The sequence below is a fragment of the Corvus cornix genome, chromosome 1A (genome assembly GCF_000738735.6).
Source record: "Corvus cornix cornix isolate S_Up_H32 chromosome 1A, ASM73873v5, whole genome shotgun sequence".
NCBI lineage: Eukaryota > Metazoa > Chordata > Aves > Passeriformes > Corvidae > Corvus > Corvus cornix.
This window is the reverse complement of record NC_047057.1, coordinates 46,100,642-46,119,087: the sequence shown is the minus strand read 5'-3', so window position 1 is coordinate 46,119,087 and position 18,446 is coordinate 46,100,642. Positions and strand designations below refer to the sequence as shown.

At 38.7% G+C, this 18,446-nt stretch overlaps 1 protein-coding gene across 8 annotated transcripts in view; it reads left to right on the top strand.

The window, feature by feature from the left end:
* ANKS1B (ankyrin repeat and sterile alpha motif domain containing 1B) overlaps nt 1–18,446 on the top strand; it is a 413,633-nt gene that overhangs the window by 229,982 nt on the left and 165,205 nt on the right. For all 8 annotated transcript variants that reach the window (XM_010410776.4, XM_039571472.1, XM_039571471.1 and 5 more), the window contains exon 16: nt 16,291–16,389. In XM_010410776.4, coding sequence (XP_010409078.1) covers nt 16,291–16,389 — 99 coding nt within the window. The remainder of the gene's footprint in view (nt 1–16,290; nt 16,390–18,446) is intronic.

The window sequence follows — 18,446 nt, the reverse complement described above, 5'->3', positions numbered from 1 at the left end:
GGGAACAACAATGGGTTTAATTTGCAAGATGTACCATACCTTCTCTAGATTTGTGTTGAATGTCTTTGATTAGATAATAATTATTTGAATTTTTTTGATCCAAAAGGTGGCAGCTTTGAAATATAAAAGCCAAAGTAATTGCCCAGGTGACAGAAGTTGAGAGATAATGTTACTGTGAATAGAAATGCTAAATAGTAAAAACTGGAATACCATGAATAAAAATACAATGGATAAATACATATCAAATGACCTTCCAATATAAATCTCAAATGGTATTTTCTCAGAATGCCTAGTTAGCAGCCAAAAATTAGCAAATAGTTGCCCCTCTGTGTGCAATCCCCCTTGGCAATCTGAAAGAAGGGGAAAAAGTCTGCATGTTATTCACTGGTATCTTACAGCTTACACTAAGAAAAAGTATGTTATTTGTTGCAGCTGGTTACAGCTCTTAAATCTCTGAAATGATTGATAGCTTCTGTTCTTCAGTAGCCACACTATTTACCAGCTTTTTCACTTCCTGAGGTTTGCTCTCTCCAAAGAGCTCCCCTTTTAATCACATAGAAAGGCCACTTCTTGAGGAAAGTTAAGATGGCGTTTAAAATGAAATAGCAGTTCTTAGCTGCTATGCTGCATTAGGATAAAAGATTGCCCAACTGAGTTGGTTTTTAGCCTTGATCCATTTTTAAATATAGTATGAATATTATAGCCCTGTTAGCTTCTCTGAACTCCCTAGGCATCCCTCTTGTTGCCAGAAAGGAATTACAAATTGACAATGCAAGTTATTTTATTTTGTTTTCCATCTCCCTTGGAATTTGGAAATGTGTCTATTCTGTCCATGAGCTTTTTATTTCCTGACATTCTGATATTTTAAGTACTTGTTTTACTGCCTATAGAAATAGTAGATCTTCACTTTCTGTTTAAAAAAATAACTTTATGCAGCAAGAGTGGAATATTACACCAAAGAATCAACATACCAACAAATCTATTCTTAGTAATATCATGCTTTTTGTCAGAAAATTCTGCTCTTTCTGCTTGTGTGGTTGATTTCCCTCTATCTCCTAACTCTGCTTTAAGTATATGCATTTTTAAAAAGCATTCTGATTTCCCTCTTTCTTCAAAAATAAGAAATGGCGTCTTGGGGGAAAAGAGAATAAAGAAAACACTTGCTAGCACATGCAGAAGCAGCCTGGTCCATGGAGAATCCATAGGACAATATATCTAAGGGTCTTCTCTGAGTTTGGCTTTTGATTTGGATTATGAGTTTGGGGAAAATGCCTCTCTGTTCCCTTATCTGGCTAAGGGAAATTACGTAACTTTGCTGGCCTACATATATGAAATCAAGAGAGGATCCTGGGATAGACATATCTGTGTATTTTGAGCTATCTTGTGGACAATTATCTGCTTGTGTCTAACCTTTGATATCCAGATTTCTAAGTACATTAGTTGGGAAGAACACTTTCTCAGGAGGGAGTCAGAGGTAGCCAGATTACCTGAAGAATCTCACTGAGTACTGTCAGTTAAGTTCCAAATTAAGTCAGTGACAAGGATTGGACTTAAGCTCAAAATAGTGCAGAATAACAAAACAAGTACTTAATAGTTAATTTAATAATTAAGCAAAATGAATCAGAAACCTTTTTCTGTGTAGGAGCTACCTAAATGTAATTTATCATTATTTTAGTCTTTAAGTCATGCATTTTATTCCATAAACCAAACTCATGGCAGAAACGGTTTCTTAACACTCCTCTTGTCTTCCCTGGACCTGCCTGAGTGCCACCCTTCCTTTCTTTTTATTTATGAGGTTCTCTGTGTCTGACCCTCTCCCCTTGTTTGGTTTGTGAGATCTCTCTCTGCCTCACCATTCCTGCAGGCTGGACTCTTCTTGTGCTGCCCATGTCCTCCTTTTCTCCCTTTGCTCTTTCTCAAGTAGAAATTACCATATGTCTTTTCTTTGGTTTCCAAATCAAAGGAGGGAGGGAAGGAAGGAGAGGAAAAAAGGAGATGGAATAACAGAAAACAGAGGGGTACATGTCTGCTTCACATCCATGTTCTTTTACTGACTTAAAACATCTTAACTTGATTTGAAAAGCAGTGGGACATTTAACTGGATGGTTTTCACAGTGATGTTCTTGTCACTCACTCCTTAAACCCAGCAGAGCTGGTGCTGAGTGAAAACTGACTTCCTTGTCTAGGCTTAAGGTGACTTCGTGCAGAGAGTTGGCCATGCTTTGCAGCATGCTTTGTAGTTCCATGTTACTCAGATTTTTCCATTTTCCAGGGTATCTCAGGCTTCTGATTTACCTGGACTGCTACCTACAAATTGTGACAAAGTTGTCAGATAAAACTCTTGCACTCAAAATCCTTTAATACACATGTGGAAGGGAAGGAGCAGATTTTGATTTGCTGAAGTGTGAATGCTCACAGCTAAAATTGAATGTAACTACAGTTGTCCCTTGAATACATATGTAGATAGATACCAAGTACTTACTGAAATGGAAGAAAGCAATCCCTGCATTTAGGCATTGAGAACTAATATATTGTATTTTTTTTTAATTCTAGCCCGAATTTGTTCTACTTTAATTCTTTATGTGTATAATGGGTATTAAAATGCCACCTTGCTTTGGTGGAGTCTTATAAAATACATTAATTCGTTGTTTGGAGCTGTCTAATATTATTTCAATGAATGTCTAAAAAAAGTCTGAAGAAAGTGAGTCATTCTTACTGGTGAGGTCTTCAATGGGAAACTATATATAAGACATGGACCCACACAGAGAATGATAAATGCTAAAAAAAGAAATATCAGCTGCCTTGTTTTCCAAGTACCATCCCATCCTCCTGTACTGAATTCTTTGATTATTCAGAAATATAATTATACTGTGTGTTTGGTGCCATGTGGGATATGGAACCCGGGGCGAAGGGTGGTTAGCCAGTGTTGAACAATCTGCAGTCTGGTATTTAGTAGCTTCGTGACATTCCTATAATGTATAGTGGGGATTATTAACTCTTATTTTGTCTGGTTTATTCTTTGCAATGACTTTTCCTTTTTTCCTGAAATCTAGAAATTATATCAAGTGAAGTCACAGTCTCCCACAATCTTGTCTCACTAAATCAGGAGCATACGGTTGTATTGTCCAATTTGTCGGTAGCACTGGTCTGTTTGGACCAAATATCAGAGGCATAAGGGACAAGGGAAACTCACAGGTATTCACCAAACTATTAGGAGCAGTTTTTTATTGCAAAGAAAAGTTAAATTAGACAGAGCTAGCTCATGGAGCAATGTGTAAATAGTCAGGAAAACACTTGTCTTCAATTAGGATAGGAGGAGGCCCCAAAGGATCCCTAAATGTTAATTGTCAAATGCAGTATCCTTGTATAGAAAGGGACTGGTGGAAACACTCGTCACAATAGCATCAGGAAGAAGGGTGCCACACAAGGTGGACTGGATTGCATGAAGGTTTCCTTGTGACTGAGGGAATTAAGTACTAGAGTGCCAGATTCATGGACTTTGGCAGTAGATATCCCAACACCTTGAAAATCAGCTGTGTAGCAACATTGCAAAATCCTTCCATAGTGTTTTGCAACTGAATTACTCTGTGTACAGTTAATACTACCCAAAGAGTGTATCAAGGTGTCCTCTCATACAAAATACCTCTCACATGAATTCAGATTTTTAAGAAAATGCAGTAGGTCATGAGAAGAATAATGAGCCCCTTGGACAAAAAGCAGAATCAGTTTATATAGAAGACTCTTGAAGACAAGTACTGGTTGCTAGTCAGGATGGAGAGTTCAGAGGGCTATATCAAAGTGTTAGGACTGTGTATGAGACCAATATGTGATTTTAGGTTTCACAGACAGTACTTGCTTTGGCTGAACACAAGTTAGATAGTTCATTTCTCTGAACAAGCTTCTTCAAATGGATGGATTTTTTTTCCCCTTATATTCACTGGTAATAAGAGATTATGCTTGCCATTATATATGCAACTAATTTATGGACTGGTGTAAAAATGACATCTTGTGTGAGCATTTGTATCTTCTAACTACTCAGGTATAGGTAGAAAACACAGAACTGTGGTAGTCTTATTACTGCTTTTGTGTTGTATCTGAGGTAAACAATTCAAGAACATTTGCAAAAGAGTGAAAATGTGTAAATAAAGGAGAGAATGTGTACAGAATGAAAGGTCACAGTATTGGAACTATTTCTTAATAAATTATGTGGACTGGGAATAAGTTGCAGAGGGAAAAGAAACAGATATGAAGGAAAAAAAGGAACAGAAAGTAGACAATTTGCTATCTGACTTACACAACCAGAAATCTGATTTTGAATTTGTTTATTTTTTGGATGTGCTTGTTTATTTTTATGTTTTGGAATTACAAATGTTATTGTTCCGTGGCAAGGTACTTAAAATTCGTGGGCAAACTATTTTGAAGCCTGTGATAGTTAATATTTTATATGAGATCCAATCAACAGCTACAAAGTGGTAGCCATTGTTTTTTTATAGGTTCTGGGTGACGGTTGCTGCATTATCCATGATGTAGCTAGACCATGCTACATGAAATGTTACTGTTTAATATTAGAAATATGTTGTCAGGCATTGAAAAAGGACTATTAAGAAATGTAGTGAATTGCTCCAGAGTGCACTTCTTACATATCAGTGGCTACCTAGTTGTTTTCCAAAGTGGAGCCTTTACAGTTTAGATAAAGTTAGCATAAATGGGATGTATTTCTCTCATTCTTTGAGCTCATTCATCAAGTGGAAAGGGATTTTGAGCAACATGAAAATTGTCCCTGTGTGTGACAGGAACTAGATGATCTTTGAAGATTCCTTCTGACCCAAACCAGTCAGTGATTATGACTCTGTAGAATCATTTAGTTTGGAAAAGACTCTTAAGATCATCAGGTGCAAGCATTACCCCAGCACTTCCAAGTCCACTGCTAAATGATGTTCCTGAGTGCCACATCCACATGTCTTCTAAATACCTCCAGGGGTTGTGACTCAACCACTTCCTTGGGCACTTTGTTCCAGTACTTGACCAACCTTTCAATGAAGTAAGTTTTCCTCATATACAATCTAAACCTCCCCTGGTGCAAGTGAGGCCATTTCCTCTTGTCCTGTTGCTTGTAACATAGGAGACTGACTGCCACCTGGCTACAGCGTCCTTTCCAGTAATTGTAGAGAGCAATAAGATCCCCCCTGAGCAACCTTTTCTCCAAGCTAAACAACCCCAGCTCCCTCAGCTGCTCCTCACCAGACTTGTGCTCCAGCCCCTTCCCCAGCTCCATTGCCCTTCTCTGCATACACTCCAGCACCTCAATGTCTTTCTTGTAGTGAAGGGCCTAAAACTGAACACAGGATTTGAGGTATGGCCTCACCAGTGCCAAGTATAGGGCTTGATGCTAAATATCCTTTCTTCCATGATCTCTACAAGTTTGGGTCTGCTTTCATAACACAGTTTTGAAGGGCATGCTTTTGCTTCTATTCTTGTGGATTATATCTTCCCAAAGTTAATTTGTAAGAAAGATAGTCCAGGGTTTCTGTCATCTCTGCAATACATAAAAAAAAAAAAAAAAAAAGAGAGCTTTGCAGTGCAGACATGTTTTGCTGCAGTCTAGAAAAAGCATGGTAAATCAGTTTCCTCCAAATGCTAAAGAGCTGCTGAATCTCATGTATCCATTCAAATTTATGGTAGACTTGTATTTAGGAAAATCAGGTCTTCTGCCTGCTGTATATATACATACATATACATACATACATATATATATATGTACATATATATGTGTGTGTATATATATATATATATATATCACTCAGTCTCTGGTGTAGCTAAATGCCCATGTGCTTAACTTTAAATTAGCCCGAAGATGAGAGTGAAAAAAAAAATATATAAGGTAAATTATTGATATATTTTCCTTTTCTGGGCAGTTTTGGCATCTAGCAGAAACACTGAACCAATGAGTTAGGGAGACCTTTGCTCTCATCTAGTATGGTCATACTGATGCTTCTGAACTGCAGCCTCAATTCAGATTTCCTGCAATGTTTCTGAGGAGCAGGGTCTGCTTGGTGCTGAATGTAGGCATGGTGCAAACCAGTCATTCCTGAAGTCACTGCATGGGAAGTGAAGCACATCCTAAGGTGATGCTGCGTGATGTCCATACATGATGCACAGGATGACCAGTGGAACGGTGATCAATCCTCCTTCGTGGGAATATTGACATGCCTGTCCCAAATGGTTACTGGAGAACAATAGCACTGTGTAGTGACACAAAGTGCATGGGATTGCATCACAGCGATCCGCTGGTTGCCGTGGTGACGGGAGTGGGCCCGCAAAGCCAGCCTCCTGGCTGCTGAGTTGGAAGGGATAAGGAAAAACACAGCCCACTTCCCATGTGAAATGAATTACAAGAACAAGCAAAGGAAGAAAAGAAAAATGTCAACCCTTAATCAAATGTTCTCTTATTTTTAGAAAGGGATTGAAGAAAATGGAGACCATCTCTGCTTACCTCTTGGGCCTCAGGGATTTGGCTAGTAATATCTCTGTACATACTGTGTAAATAAATGACAGAGGTTTGTATAAGAAAAATCATATGTAAAAGGTATCTGTGTGCAGTGGGAGATGACAAAACCTTATTCAATCCTGCTATCTTTTGTGCTTGCTCTAGCAAACAAAATCTGTTAGAATATGTTAAAATGATTCTCAATATAACAACTATATTTGGCAGGGACTCTAAGTACACTAATTTTTAGCTAGAGGAAGGTAATATATTGCAGTTTCTTGTTATCTTACAATGTCTCTTACCTTTTACCTTTGCTGCACGGCTGCATATCAAAAGCAGCATGGTGGACTGTAAAATACATTTAAACATAATAAATCAGTGGTGCATAGAAAGCACCATTCATTTTCCAGTATTTCTCATTTTGGGGAGCTGCTTCATATTTTATTATAGTTAGTAATATTGAACAAACCAGCAGTTTCAGTCAACCTAACAACCTCCAGTTACTAGCACCTACATCCTGAAAATGATTTGGGTACCTGAATGTTAGGCAGTGCCTTCATTTTGCAGCACATGGAGTGGACTAAAAAAACAGCCAAGTGAGGCCTCTAAAACCATAATAAAAACACAAGTGAGTTGCAGGGATTTGTGAGCATCATGATGTTTGACTGTAGAATTCCTGTTTCTGGGAGCAGGATGTCTACAACTGAATTAGGCAAAGAAGACCCTGCATAACTTAACAGGAAGAGAAAGGCAAGTAGAAAAAGGGTTTGCAATGCTAAGCAGAGGAAGCCAGTGAGATGCTCCAAAGCAGGAGTTATATCTGAAAGTTGTGCCTCCCTTTGCCTCCCTGCATTAGACACTGTTTGGAGGCCGGATTTCCTGTCCTGCTCCCTGGATCTTGACATGCAAGTCAACCCTTTGGATAAGGACATCTGGTTCATTGTTTTCTTTCAAATTGAAACACAAGCATGAGCCTGTAGCTTAGAAGTTAGGGTACTTGGATGAAAGAAAGTAATGAATTTTTAGCTTTTTTTTCCTGCTTATTTTTTGTCAGTCGCTAGATATAAACTAGAAACATTTCTAGAAACAGCAGAAGAAGATCGATTTGCCACAACCAGCTGTCACTGGTCTAAAGGATAATATTTCTTTCTGGCGTACTGACTAAATCTCGCAGCAATTTAATTTCAACAGGACCAATGAACAACTCCTCCTCAACGGCAGAGTGCTCTTTCCTAACAGTTGATGCATAGTTTCCTCTGTTTTTAGGAAATTTGAGTATGAGAAAGACAGGTAAAACTGATCTCCCACCTTCCGCATGAATCCTCTAACAGGTCGGCTGTGCTATGAGAAAGAAAGGTAAAGCCATTCTTCCTCCTTTCGACACATTTTAAGAAAGAGCAGAAGCCAGTTCATGTCGTGCTCCTGTTTCTGCCTTGGGCACACTTTGAGACTTCCTACCAGATCAAGCTCTGATGACATTTTAGAGGAGGGCCTACTTTCTAGACTCACACAAAGGACTGACGTGGTTTCCTAGCTGCTCTGTCTGCTCAGAACAGAGAACTTGAATACCAGACAGCCCAAATGTAAATCCACAAGTGTGAGCAGGGCTCAGTTGCAGGCAGGAGGTGAACAAGTGCTTGAAGATGTCAGTCATAACTTCAGGGCGTTAAGTGTGTGAAACGTATTTTACGTATGTTCTTGGGCATGTTTTCCTTGTTGCTATTTGACAGGCCCCTTCTGGGAATAACCTATTTTTAAGATGTGGATCCTGCCCAGAATTTTAGAATCTTTGACTTTGCATTTTGTGCTCTCTGGGGTGATTTTGGTGGCTCACATTTTAAAAAAAACATTATATTACGGTTGATAAAAATATGGAGAAGGAAATACTTGTGTAGGACAGTCTGAGAGGTGAACTGAGTTTTTACATTTCATAGAATCGTAGAATTATAAAATAGGTTGGGTTGGAAGGGACCTTAAAGATCATATAGTTCTTCTCCAGAAGAGGAGGGGCTGAACAACCCTAACTCTCTCAGCCTGCTTTAATAGAAGAGGTATTCCAGCCCTGTGATCATATTCAAGGCCCTCCTCTGGACTAGAGATCCATGTCCTTCTTATGCTGAGGGCTCCAGAGCTGGATGCAACACTCCAGGTGGGCTCTCACGACAGCAGAGTAGAGGGGCAGAATCACCTCCCTTGACTTGCTGGCCACAATTCTTTTGATGCAGCCCAGGATATGGTTGGCTTTCTGGGCTGTGAGTGTACATTGCCAGGTCATGTCAACCAAACCCTTCTCCTCAGGGCTGCTCTCAATCCATTCTCTGCCCATGCTGTATTTGTGCTTGGGATTTCCCTGACCCACGTTCAGGGCCTTGCCCTTGGCCTTGTTGAACTTCCTGAGGTTCACATGGGCCCACCTCTCAAGCCTGTCAAGGTCCCTCTGGATGGCATCAATACCTCTGTATTGACTGTTGTTGACAAACTTGCTGAGGGTGCGCTCAATCCTACTGTCCATGGTGCTGACAAAGATCTTGAACACTGCCAGTCCCAGCACCAGTCCCTGAGGACACCACTCATCCCTACTCTCCACTCGGACATTGAGCCATTAACCACAACTCTTTGAATGCAACTATCCCGCTAATTCTTTACCCGGCAAGTGGCATATCTGTCAAGTCCATGTCTCAGTTTAGAGACAAGGATGTTGTGTGGGACAGTTTCAAATGCTTTGCACAATCCAGGTAGAGAACATCAGTTGTCCCTCCCTTATCCACCAGTGCTGTAACCACACTGCAGAAGGCCACCAAAATTGTCAGGCACGGTTTGCTCTTAGTGAAGGCATGTTGGCTGGCAGCAATCACCACCTAATTTTATTACAAAAGTTACTTTGTTATTTTATTATCATCTCCTTATTTGTTACAATACCACCAGTGTTAGCTGGTTAAAACTCCGTATTACATGCAGAGTAGGTATTCAACGTATTTGTTATGTCTGAAAATGCCATCTTTGCCCCTTCCTGCACTCCACAGCTTTACACACTTACTGGAGAAAGGAATATTTTTCTGAGAATTTATAAGTCTGTTAATTAGCTCACAGTAATATTGATTTTTAAAGTGGGTCCTTTGAGAAATTTAGCATCTAAGCTAAGCAGCATTTATAGCGAGTAATCTGAATAATGGTACAATATAGACCCTCTGGAATTTTCGTTACTCAAATGAAGTGAAATTATCTTCACAATATACATTCAAGACATTAAGATGTAATTTAGGTAAGTATTAGTAATTATATTATTGAATTGTTATGACTAAATAGGTAGACAGAGTTGGGTCCACAGCATTAGCAATTAAGTGGGCCTAGTGTGACATCAGAGGTAATTTTTTCAATTGCCACCTTATCTGTGCAGCTAATTTGCATGTTACAATTGTGTTGGTTGTAATGAATCAGTGCTACATGGAGGAGGGATAAAAATAGCAGAAATTCTTCCTACAAGGATCCTTGTCCCAGCTATCTGTATTGTTTAGTTACCACTACACTTTAATTAACTATTCCTGTTGTGTGAAATGTATGTGACTATATGCTCATTTGAATGTCAATATTTGAAAAGCTTTTGATGGCACTGGTTGCTTCAGGTTCATTTCTGGAAGAGCTGAATGTGAACTAGAAAGAGATCTTTAAAACTTAAGTTTTCAGGCCTCAGGTCTGCTGGGACTCCTTTTTGAACTGGTCCTGCTTACACCACCACTTTTAATGCAGGTTGCAAATTTGTACACAGAAGTGCTATGATCCCACCCTTATCTATGAGTGAAATGGCCTTTTTTTTAGTTAACATTTCAGCAGTAGTTTGTATGACACTAACATGGAAAACTCTCTTCCAGTTTTCTCTAGTTTTGTGGGTTTTTTAATTGCTAAGAAACTCATAAATGTAAAGACTGACAATAGAGCAAGGTGAGGATTGAGAATGAGTATCAGTAGTTGTACAGCAAATTAATTTTGGAAGAATGTTATCAAATTATTATTTTGCAACCTGCCTGGTCCTTTCTTCCTAACATATTTTATAATCAATCTCTTTCTCCCAAGACAAAATTCTGTGCTTCTGCAGGGGATTTTTCTAACAAAACCTTGTTGGGCTTTTAGATGAAATAATGTCTGCAGTATCTTCAGGAATCTGATAAATCTTTCTGACCTGAAAGTACAAGTTGGGCATTTAACTCAGTAATCATTCTTACAGATCTTGTTTTCATGTTAACAGTGGAAATACTAGTGAGAGGCAACCTTTTCACTTATAATGAAGCTTGCTAAATTCTGGTCATCTGCCAGTTCTTGTTTAGAAATTAAAAATGTGACACATTGCCTGAAATTTTTGCACTAATAAGAAACAATGCTCATTACTGAAAGTTACATTTCTCTAGTCCTTTCTTGCAAGTTTCTAAGAAATAAGTTCTTTTACCTTGTGGAAAAACTGTGTTGTGTCAAAAAAAACCCTTTTGGCATGTGCTTTAGATTAGGAAAAAGAAAAGTCTTAGTTATTCAGTGTGTTCCTTATTACATTGTGAGATGTCTTTAATTTGTTCCGAGTCAGAGGACAGTTTAGATGTCCACTGTATCAAGGGGATGCAGTTTGGAAGGATATTAGGGTTAGGTGGGTGAGAAACAAAGCAATTCAGATTGAGGAGGCTGGTTTAAGTGAGCAGTTGAGGATGTGCTTTGTAACAATCCTTATTCCCATTGGTACTAGATACATGCTCCCTTCCTCACCAGTTATGCATTTGGGATGGTAGAAAGTAAGAAGGAATAGAGATCTTTGGTGCTGTTGATCTCAGTTTTCTGTCTCTGACTTCAGTCTACAACCATGTGTAATGGAAGAACATTCCCGTCTGCTCCTGCCCTGCTCCGACCTCTCTTATCTGAGTGACAGGAATGATGGTACTCTTGGATACTCCAGCTAAGTGTACAGCCCAGCAGATTTTCTTTTCTATGCCAGGTCATATTTCCAGCAGCCCTATAAGCCGAAGTATGAGGCCTTTTGCACAACTCCACTGAAATTCCCCAGCTGTGCTCCCGCAGTGCCGGGTCTCAGTCCATCAGGGTGAGACTCAGTGCAGTACACTTTGGTACAGACATTGGCAAGGCACTTCAAACACCCACCAGACCTTGTTTTTCATACATATACACCGTGATCCCACCCACTGCTGCATGCTAGATGCCACCTGGACCAGCTCCTCAGAGTCCCTTCTGATCTCATTATATTGATGGTGCCACAGATTACTACATGGATGGCTGGGAGGGGGCAAAGGAGAGTGTAAAGTGCTCCCTTCACACTGGGAGTGATGCAAGCACCACTGCTGCCCCATCAACCCGGTACTTACCTCAGAAGTCATCCTTCCGTTAGCCACACCAATCCTGTTCTTTGTCAAACCAGTTTCCAGTATATCAGAAGCATAAAATGTTACCAGAAGTTGTTGCTACCTCCAGTAGCACTTTGTATCTCCAGCTGACCTTGGTCTCAATAGTGGCTGCGCAGCAAATGACTTCAACTCAGTCTGTTGAGCAGCAGCTCTTACACAACTTTAGGTACCAGATTTGCTACTTTTCTTCCTCTGCTGACACAGATGAACACTGAAAGAACTGGTTAAGTTTGCATTGTCAGCCTAAAGGCAAAACCCCCCCCAAATCTTCTATTTCTAATGTAACAGTCTTTTTCCTTTGCAGGGGAGAAAGAAAGCTTTAAATGCAAAATCAATTTGTTCTCTTTTTTTCAGTCAGTTGTTTTGTTTCCCACAGCTCATCTCTTCCAGCTTCAGTGGTTGAATTTTCAGATAAGTCTAGTGATATATCCGCCAGCTATTTTAAAGCTGCTGTACCGTTTTACTTAGGCGACAGAACCAGACATTAGAATTTTTCGTGATAATTCTCCAGCACAGAAAATATGCAAAGGAAGATTAAAAACATAGGTACAAAAGGAAGAATGGGAAACACACAGTCATGCCTGCCATTCTAATTAATATGTTCTTCAATCACCATATTTTATTATCTTCAGAGACAAATCTTCAGAGTTCTTTTGTTCCTGCAGGAGGTAGAATGCATATGGGTCCTGAGGTGTAATCCAGAATTTTTGGGAAAGACTGTATTTAGGTGGAGAATGCCAGAGGTGATTTTGTATTGAACAACCCAAATAAATGCCAGTGACATCTTTATCTCATAAGATATCATTATGCATTTTATTCTGAACTTATTTATAGGAACTATCTCAGAATTTTGCAAAATTTCTGGGTTTTTAAAATTATGTTGTTTTTCATATGCCTCCAGTCTCCCACATGCAGAGTCTTTTTTCCTTTGTTCTTGAGCCCAACTGTTCCGTGAAACTGCTGCCTTCTTGCTCAGGGGATTGGCTTCCTGTGTGCACTTACAGGGGAAAAGCTGATGATCCTGGGAGTCATGCAGAACCACAAGTCTGAGGGGTGGAGGGTTTCAGATACACTCTTTCCTAACTAGAATTTCAGAATCAGCATCTTTCTAGTTCATAAGAGTATTTTGCATTACTAATACAGGAATTTCAACACTGTAAGCTGAAGTGAATGAGATCTGAATCTGTCCTTGTATAAGCAATTCTGGTGTATTCTTACGGCTTTAATTCCAATAAGTTTTCCTTCCAACTAAGTTTTCCTATAGACTTAAGAAACTACAATATCACAAAGTCTCTTATGTTTTCATTGCAGAAAGCATAATAAGCTCAGTAAAGGTTGTTGTCCCATATTTTTTGTTATAAGAACCTGTTTTGTATGTAAGCATATAAAAGTTAAATCTTTGGACTAAAATTCTCTAGGTGTCTAGGATAATTTCTTTTTGGTGAATATTTCTGCTAATGTAGCTCAACTATTTTTAAGGATGAAATAATGTGACAAGACAGTCTTGCATTCATATTCATTTTAATTACATTTACCGTGTCATCTCTGTAAAGTTAATTGAGGTTACATTTGGCCCAGCATATAATAGATGGAAGCTAAGAGCAGGGAGAGAATTTTTCCCCTTGTATCTTCTCTGCTGCAGAAGGAAGTTAGGTTTTCTTCACTCTCAGTGTAGGAGCCTATGGAAGGAGACTGGAGGAGCACGAGAGGAATAATCAGGTAAAAAAAAAATCAGGGATTAGGATTAAGTGGGGCAATGTGAGCAGATACTAGGGAGATAGGACTGTGGGGGAAAGACTGTTTCTTTCTCTTCACAGGTATTTCTGCAAACCAAACAGCAGCTCTCTGCTACTATGAGTTTATTCCTCTATGCTAAGCAATAGTGGATTACACTAAGTATTTAAGTTTTCCTGGTTTGCTCTTGTGGAAAGATGAAAAGTTGTTTTAGCTCCATGGCAGAAGACAATAAAATCAGTTTTGCAGGAGGGATGAATGTCTGCTACTGTTGACATTTAATGTTGACACAGCAAAAGCTCTAAAATCTGGGCACATTGAAAGACAAGGTTGTTGCCTTAATAAACTGGGAACAAGGAGGCAACATGAACTTCAGGCTTTCCTGAGTTTTAAATATTTGCATTTGTAACCTTGACATACTTTTAAAAAATACATTAAGTAATAATAAGGAAAAAAACAGTAGCGAATAATTAATAAAACAATGCTTTCTCTGCTATGCAGCAACTATGTGCAAATATTTTTCCTGTGCCTGTTAGTTTAATTGAGTTTTAAACATTGCAATATTTGAAGCTGTATGCCAAGGTTACTGGCACCAGTAAACAGTGATGAGTACACCATGATTGTGTGTAAACATCATGCAGTAATGAAGGTGAAATCTAAAAACGGTGAAATGAAGTGAAAGCAGTAGCTGCAAACAAAATAGATGCATTTATTAAAATGAATGAAAATGTATAGCCTTTGTTTTGGACTGGATCCTTAGTTGGCTCAGTTTCCTTAAATCCTGTTATGCTAGCTATTTCCAGCAGCTGGAGAATCCAGCCCAAAATGGATGGCTTTTTTCAAGAGTCTTTCATGTAAATTTACAGCCTCCTTTTGGTTGCTTAAAAGGGAAAGGCAGAAAGAGGAAATTTTACTTTTCATGTGTTTACCAGGAAGGTGAAGGGGGTATTACCCCCACCTAATCACTATCACTGTTTGCACAGCCCATGCTGCATGCACTCCTACACCGGGTGGTCTACTGAAGCCAGCATCATTGTACAGCTTCTCCTTGTAGAGCAGGTTTCTGCCTGCCTTGTTCTGAATGCTGCACACAGATTGTTTCAGGGTATGACTTGTGGACGTGTAGTCTTAAATCATACCACTTACTGGAAAATAGAATATAATAGCTTTGCAAAGTTTCCATGATTCCCTTAAAAAGACATCGCCTAGATTTTGCAGGGTACTGTGTGGAGTAGCACTTGAGAGTTCTCAGAGGTACACCTGTAAATTAATCAGTCCATCTGAAAAGAGTGAAGATTTAGCAGCTGAACAGGGTGAAGTGTTGCCTATTCCAGTGTGATTTTTGAAAGAAATCCATGATGTTTTGGGACAGGAGATTTTGTATTCAGAAAGAAGTTATATCCTTTATTAAGCCCTGACTCAGCAAAGCGTTTAAGCATGTTCTGTTACATGCATATTTGCCTTTAATTTTGCTGCTTCTTAAGAGCTGTGCTAAGTCAGAAGTAACAAGCCAAATGGAAAGGTAGAGATGAAGTTTTCATGGATTTACTCACTTAAAGCCTATTTCATGATCAAATTAAATGAGTACAAATGATAATTCTTGCTTGTGACCAGTTAGTGTCATGAGACTCCAACAGGGCTAAGAGATCAGGACAGGTCATCTGTTTTTTCAGGTTTTGCTTTCAACTGTAAGAGTTAGAAACGTCGAAAAAATAAAATATATTTTTTAAAAGTTGAATTTTTTTCTGAAATGAAAAGGTAAAAAAAGAACACAAGATTTCCAGTAATCCTGACTTGATCCCTCTCTGTGATTCCCCTTTTGAGCCACTATAGTGCCTCCAAGGATTCCTCCAATAGTCACTGCTGGCTCATTTAGATCATTGACCTTCAAATGCTGAACTTACTAGGTGGTGTCAGACTCCTTGAATTTAGGAGTTGTGTTATCTTGTTTGTGTAGCTCCTACTGCTAGCAACTCCTAAGAAGAGATGCTTGAATTGTGGAGGTTTATTTCATTACCTTTTCTGGGCAATTATTTTGTGTTTTATTTGAACAGATGGTCTTTTTCAGCTATTTGAATGTTTGGAACTATTTGACCTGCCCACGAGCAGGAAGATAAAAGCAGTGACAAGTAAGGTTAGGATTGAACTGGTGCAGTTAAATTTAGGGGGATGGGGACGGCACAGGGTTTGTTGATACCAGTCCCTTTCTTCATCATTTTACTATCAATGAACTAAATAATTTTATGCTCATCCACTCTCCTCATCTTATTCTGTGTTGGTTTCTTTTCTATCTGGAGAAAAATGAACATTGTATATAGCTAGGTGAGGTAGGAGGTGAATTGAAAAAATGGAGAGTTTCTGAACAATTTTATTGTCATGTCCTTGGTTCCAGTCAAATGAAAGGACGTTCACATCTGGTATTTGGCTTGAGTGAGAGCTACAATTTCTCCACTGGCAGTGCTGCTAGCAGTGTCCATGGGTTCAAGCTCCTTCCACCATATTTTGTCATCATGAAAATGAATCCAGTCATCAGTAATTTATTATTCTTGTCAGATACTGTAAGTTAAGCAAAGTGTTCTCTTTTAAGTGTGACAGAAGGGTCTGTTTCAGGCTGTTGAGGGCAGCTGTTAAGTTTTTCATTTTTATTCCATCTTTTTTTCCTATTTTTAGGGAAGCAACGTGATGGAGGACCAGGATCTCTTGGAAATAGGAATCCTTAACTCTGGGCACAGGCAGAGAATACTCCAAGCAATCCAGCTTCTCCCAAAGGTATAGTTCCTCTTCTTATACAAGTGAGGGAACCAACCACTGCAGCTTTGACATTATTTAAAACACTTTGTCGAATGGAGATAGACATAACTGGTTCTGTAGACACGTTTTTTGCATATGAAAATATGGCATAATATAATGTCAATGCATTGGACTCCCTTTGTATGGATGTAGTTGACAAAGCAAAGGAAAGTAAAACCTGTAATTTGAAGTGATGGCTGTTTAGAATGTATTTGAATTGTTTTTGGCCTTTCAGCCTATTTATAGACTGCCATTACATATGCGTAAATAAGGCTGTTCATGAACTCCAGATTGTCTGTCTTAACATAGCAGTTGCCCTGGAAATACTTTGCCCCTTATGTAAGTACTCTTAAAAGCATTGGAGGAAACATTGTTTTCCTAATACCTGCCTTTCATGTGAGATGCAGAGACTTCCTGCAGGTTTCGTATTTAATTTTCTGCTCCGTATATGAACTTTGCTTCTCAGCTGCAGACGGAAAAACTTGCAGCCATTTTTCCAACCATTTTTAGCACTACCCAATTTAAATTTTAGATTTTAAAATCAGTGATAGAATATTCTGCACACCACAATATATCACTGGAGGCTTCTACTACCATTCCAAACAAGAGATAGCAGACCTAGCGTGGAAAATTACTACTTTAATTTGTAAAACTTTATAAGGAGAATGAATGACAAATAGCAGACACCAGTAAGGTTCAGAAGGCTGTCACATGTGATGCTGATACTTTGGGCAAAATACTAGGGCAGGAATAAAACCAAGTGTAAAGTGCACTGAGTGTTCTGGTAGCAGCATGAGTGAAATAATCACGGTAAATAGAAATTAGTCCACTTGATGTTTCATAATACTGGAGAATGACAAGAGTTATTAAAAGACTTTTCAGTTTAGATCATGAAGCTGACATTGCTGGAAAACGCTTTTTGATGCATCAAGGCTCCTGGGTGGATGACTTATAAAAGAGCACAAGGGTTTCTTTTGTATGGGAAAATCAGAAGTTGTGAAGCAATTTCTGTACCTGGAGGTGTTAGTCAATCCGTATATACTACAGTGTGAGTCTGTGCACAGAAACACCAAAGATCATTAAAGCTAATCATTTGCCATGTACCGTATTAGACAAATGAGATAAATGGTACAAGAAGTAGGGTATTAAAAGTAGCATTTGATTAATTGCAAAACATATTAAAGGTTTATCTATGAATTTACGAATTTTTCAGCAATGCTATCATTCAAACAAAATTTTTGTAATCTTTAGCCCAGCTCCTAGCTGATGATCTATTTATTCTGTTTTTCATACTTCTTAGAGAGATCAGCTTTCATGTAGTCTTGTTTACATTCTTCAAAATTAATGAATCAATTGTTAATATATCATCATGTTAGTGCTATCTGCTGTCTGCTTTTGGAGAGTTTACTAATGCTGAGACCAGATTCTGTTATAAAACTACAACTGCAGTCCTTTCAAAATCTGCTTAATGTGAGACAGAATTAAGATCTAGAGGTACTCTTGAAACCAGTTGAGAACAAGATGGTAATGCAGTTACTCAGAAGAATTCTGAACCAAAGATAATTGAGTAATGGCTTGAAGCATGTGCTGAATAATGGTGAGATAGTTTTTAGCATCTTCCCTGTTGAGCTCAAAAAGCAGTCCCTAAGGACCGCATTTTAACATGTCTTTGATGCAAGGATGTTACACCAAAACAAAGGCAGTTGCAAGCTGAAGCTGTGCATCATGTTTCTCCGCATAAATGACTCAGCAATGTAAGAGAACTTACATTGTAAAAGCACATAATTTCCTATATAAACGTGAGTTCTTTTGAAGGCAGAATAGTTATAGAGCCCAAAAATTAGGGTCATGGTAAGTGTTATGTAATGTAATGCACCCTTGCATTCACAACAGCTTGCTAAAGACATAAAACACTTTCACATCTTGCAACAAACCATGAAATATTGTGTGTTGATAAGTTCAGCTCTGTCATCATGCATTCAAAATAGTGCATACCATCTAAATATATTAAGACCTCAAATCATAATTGGAGTCTC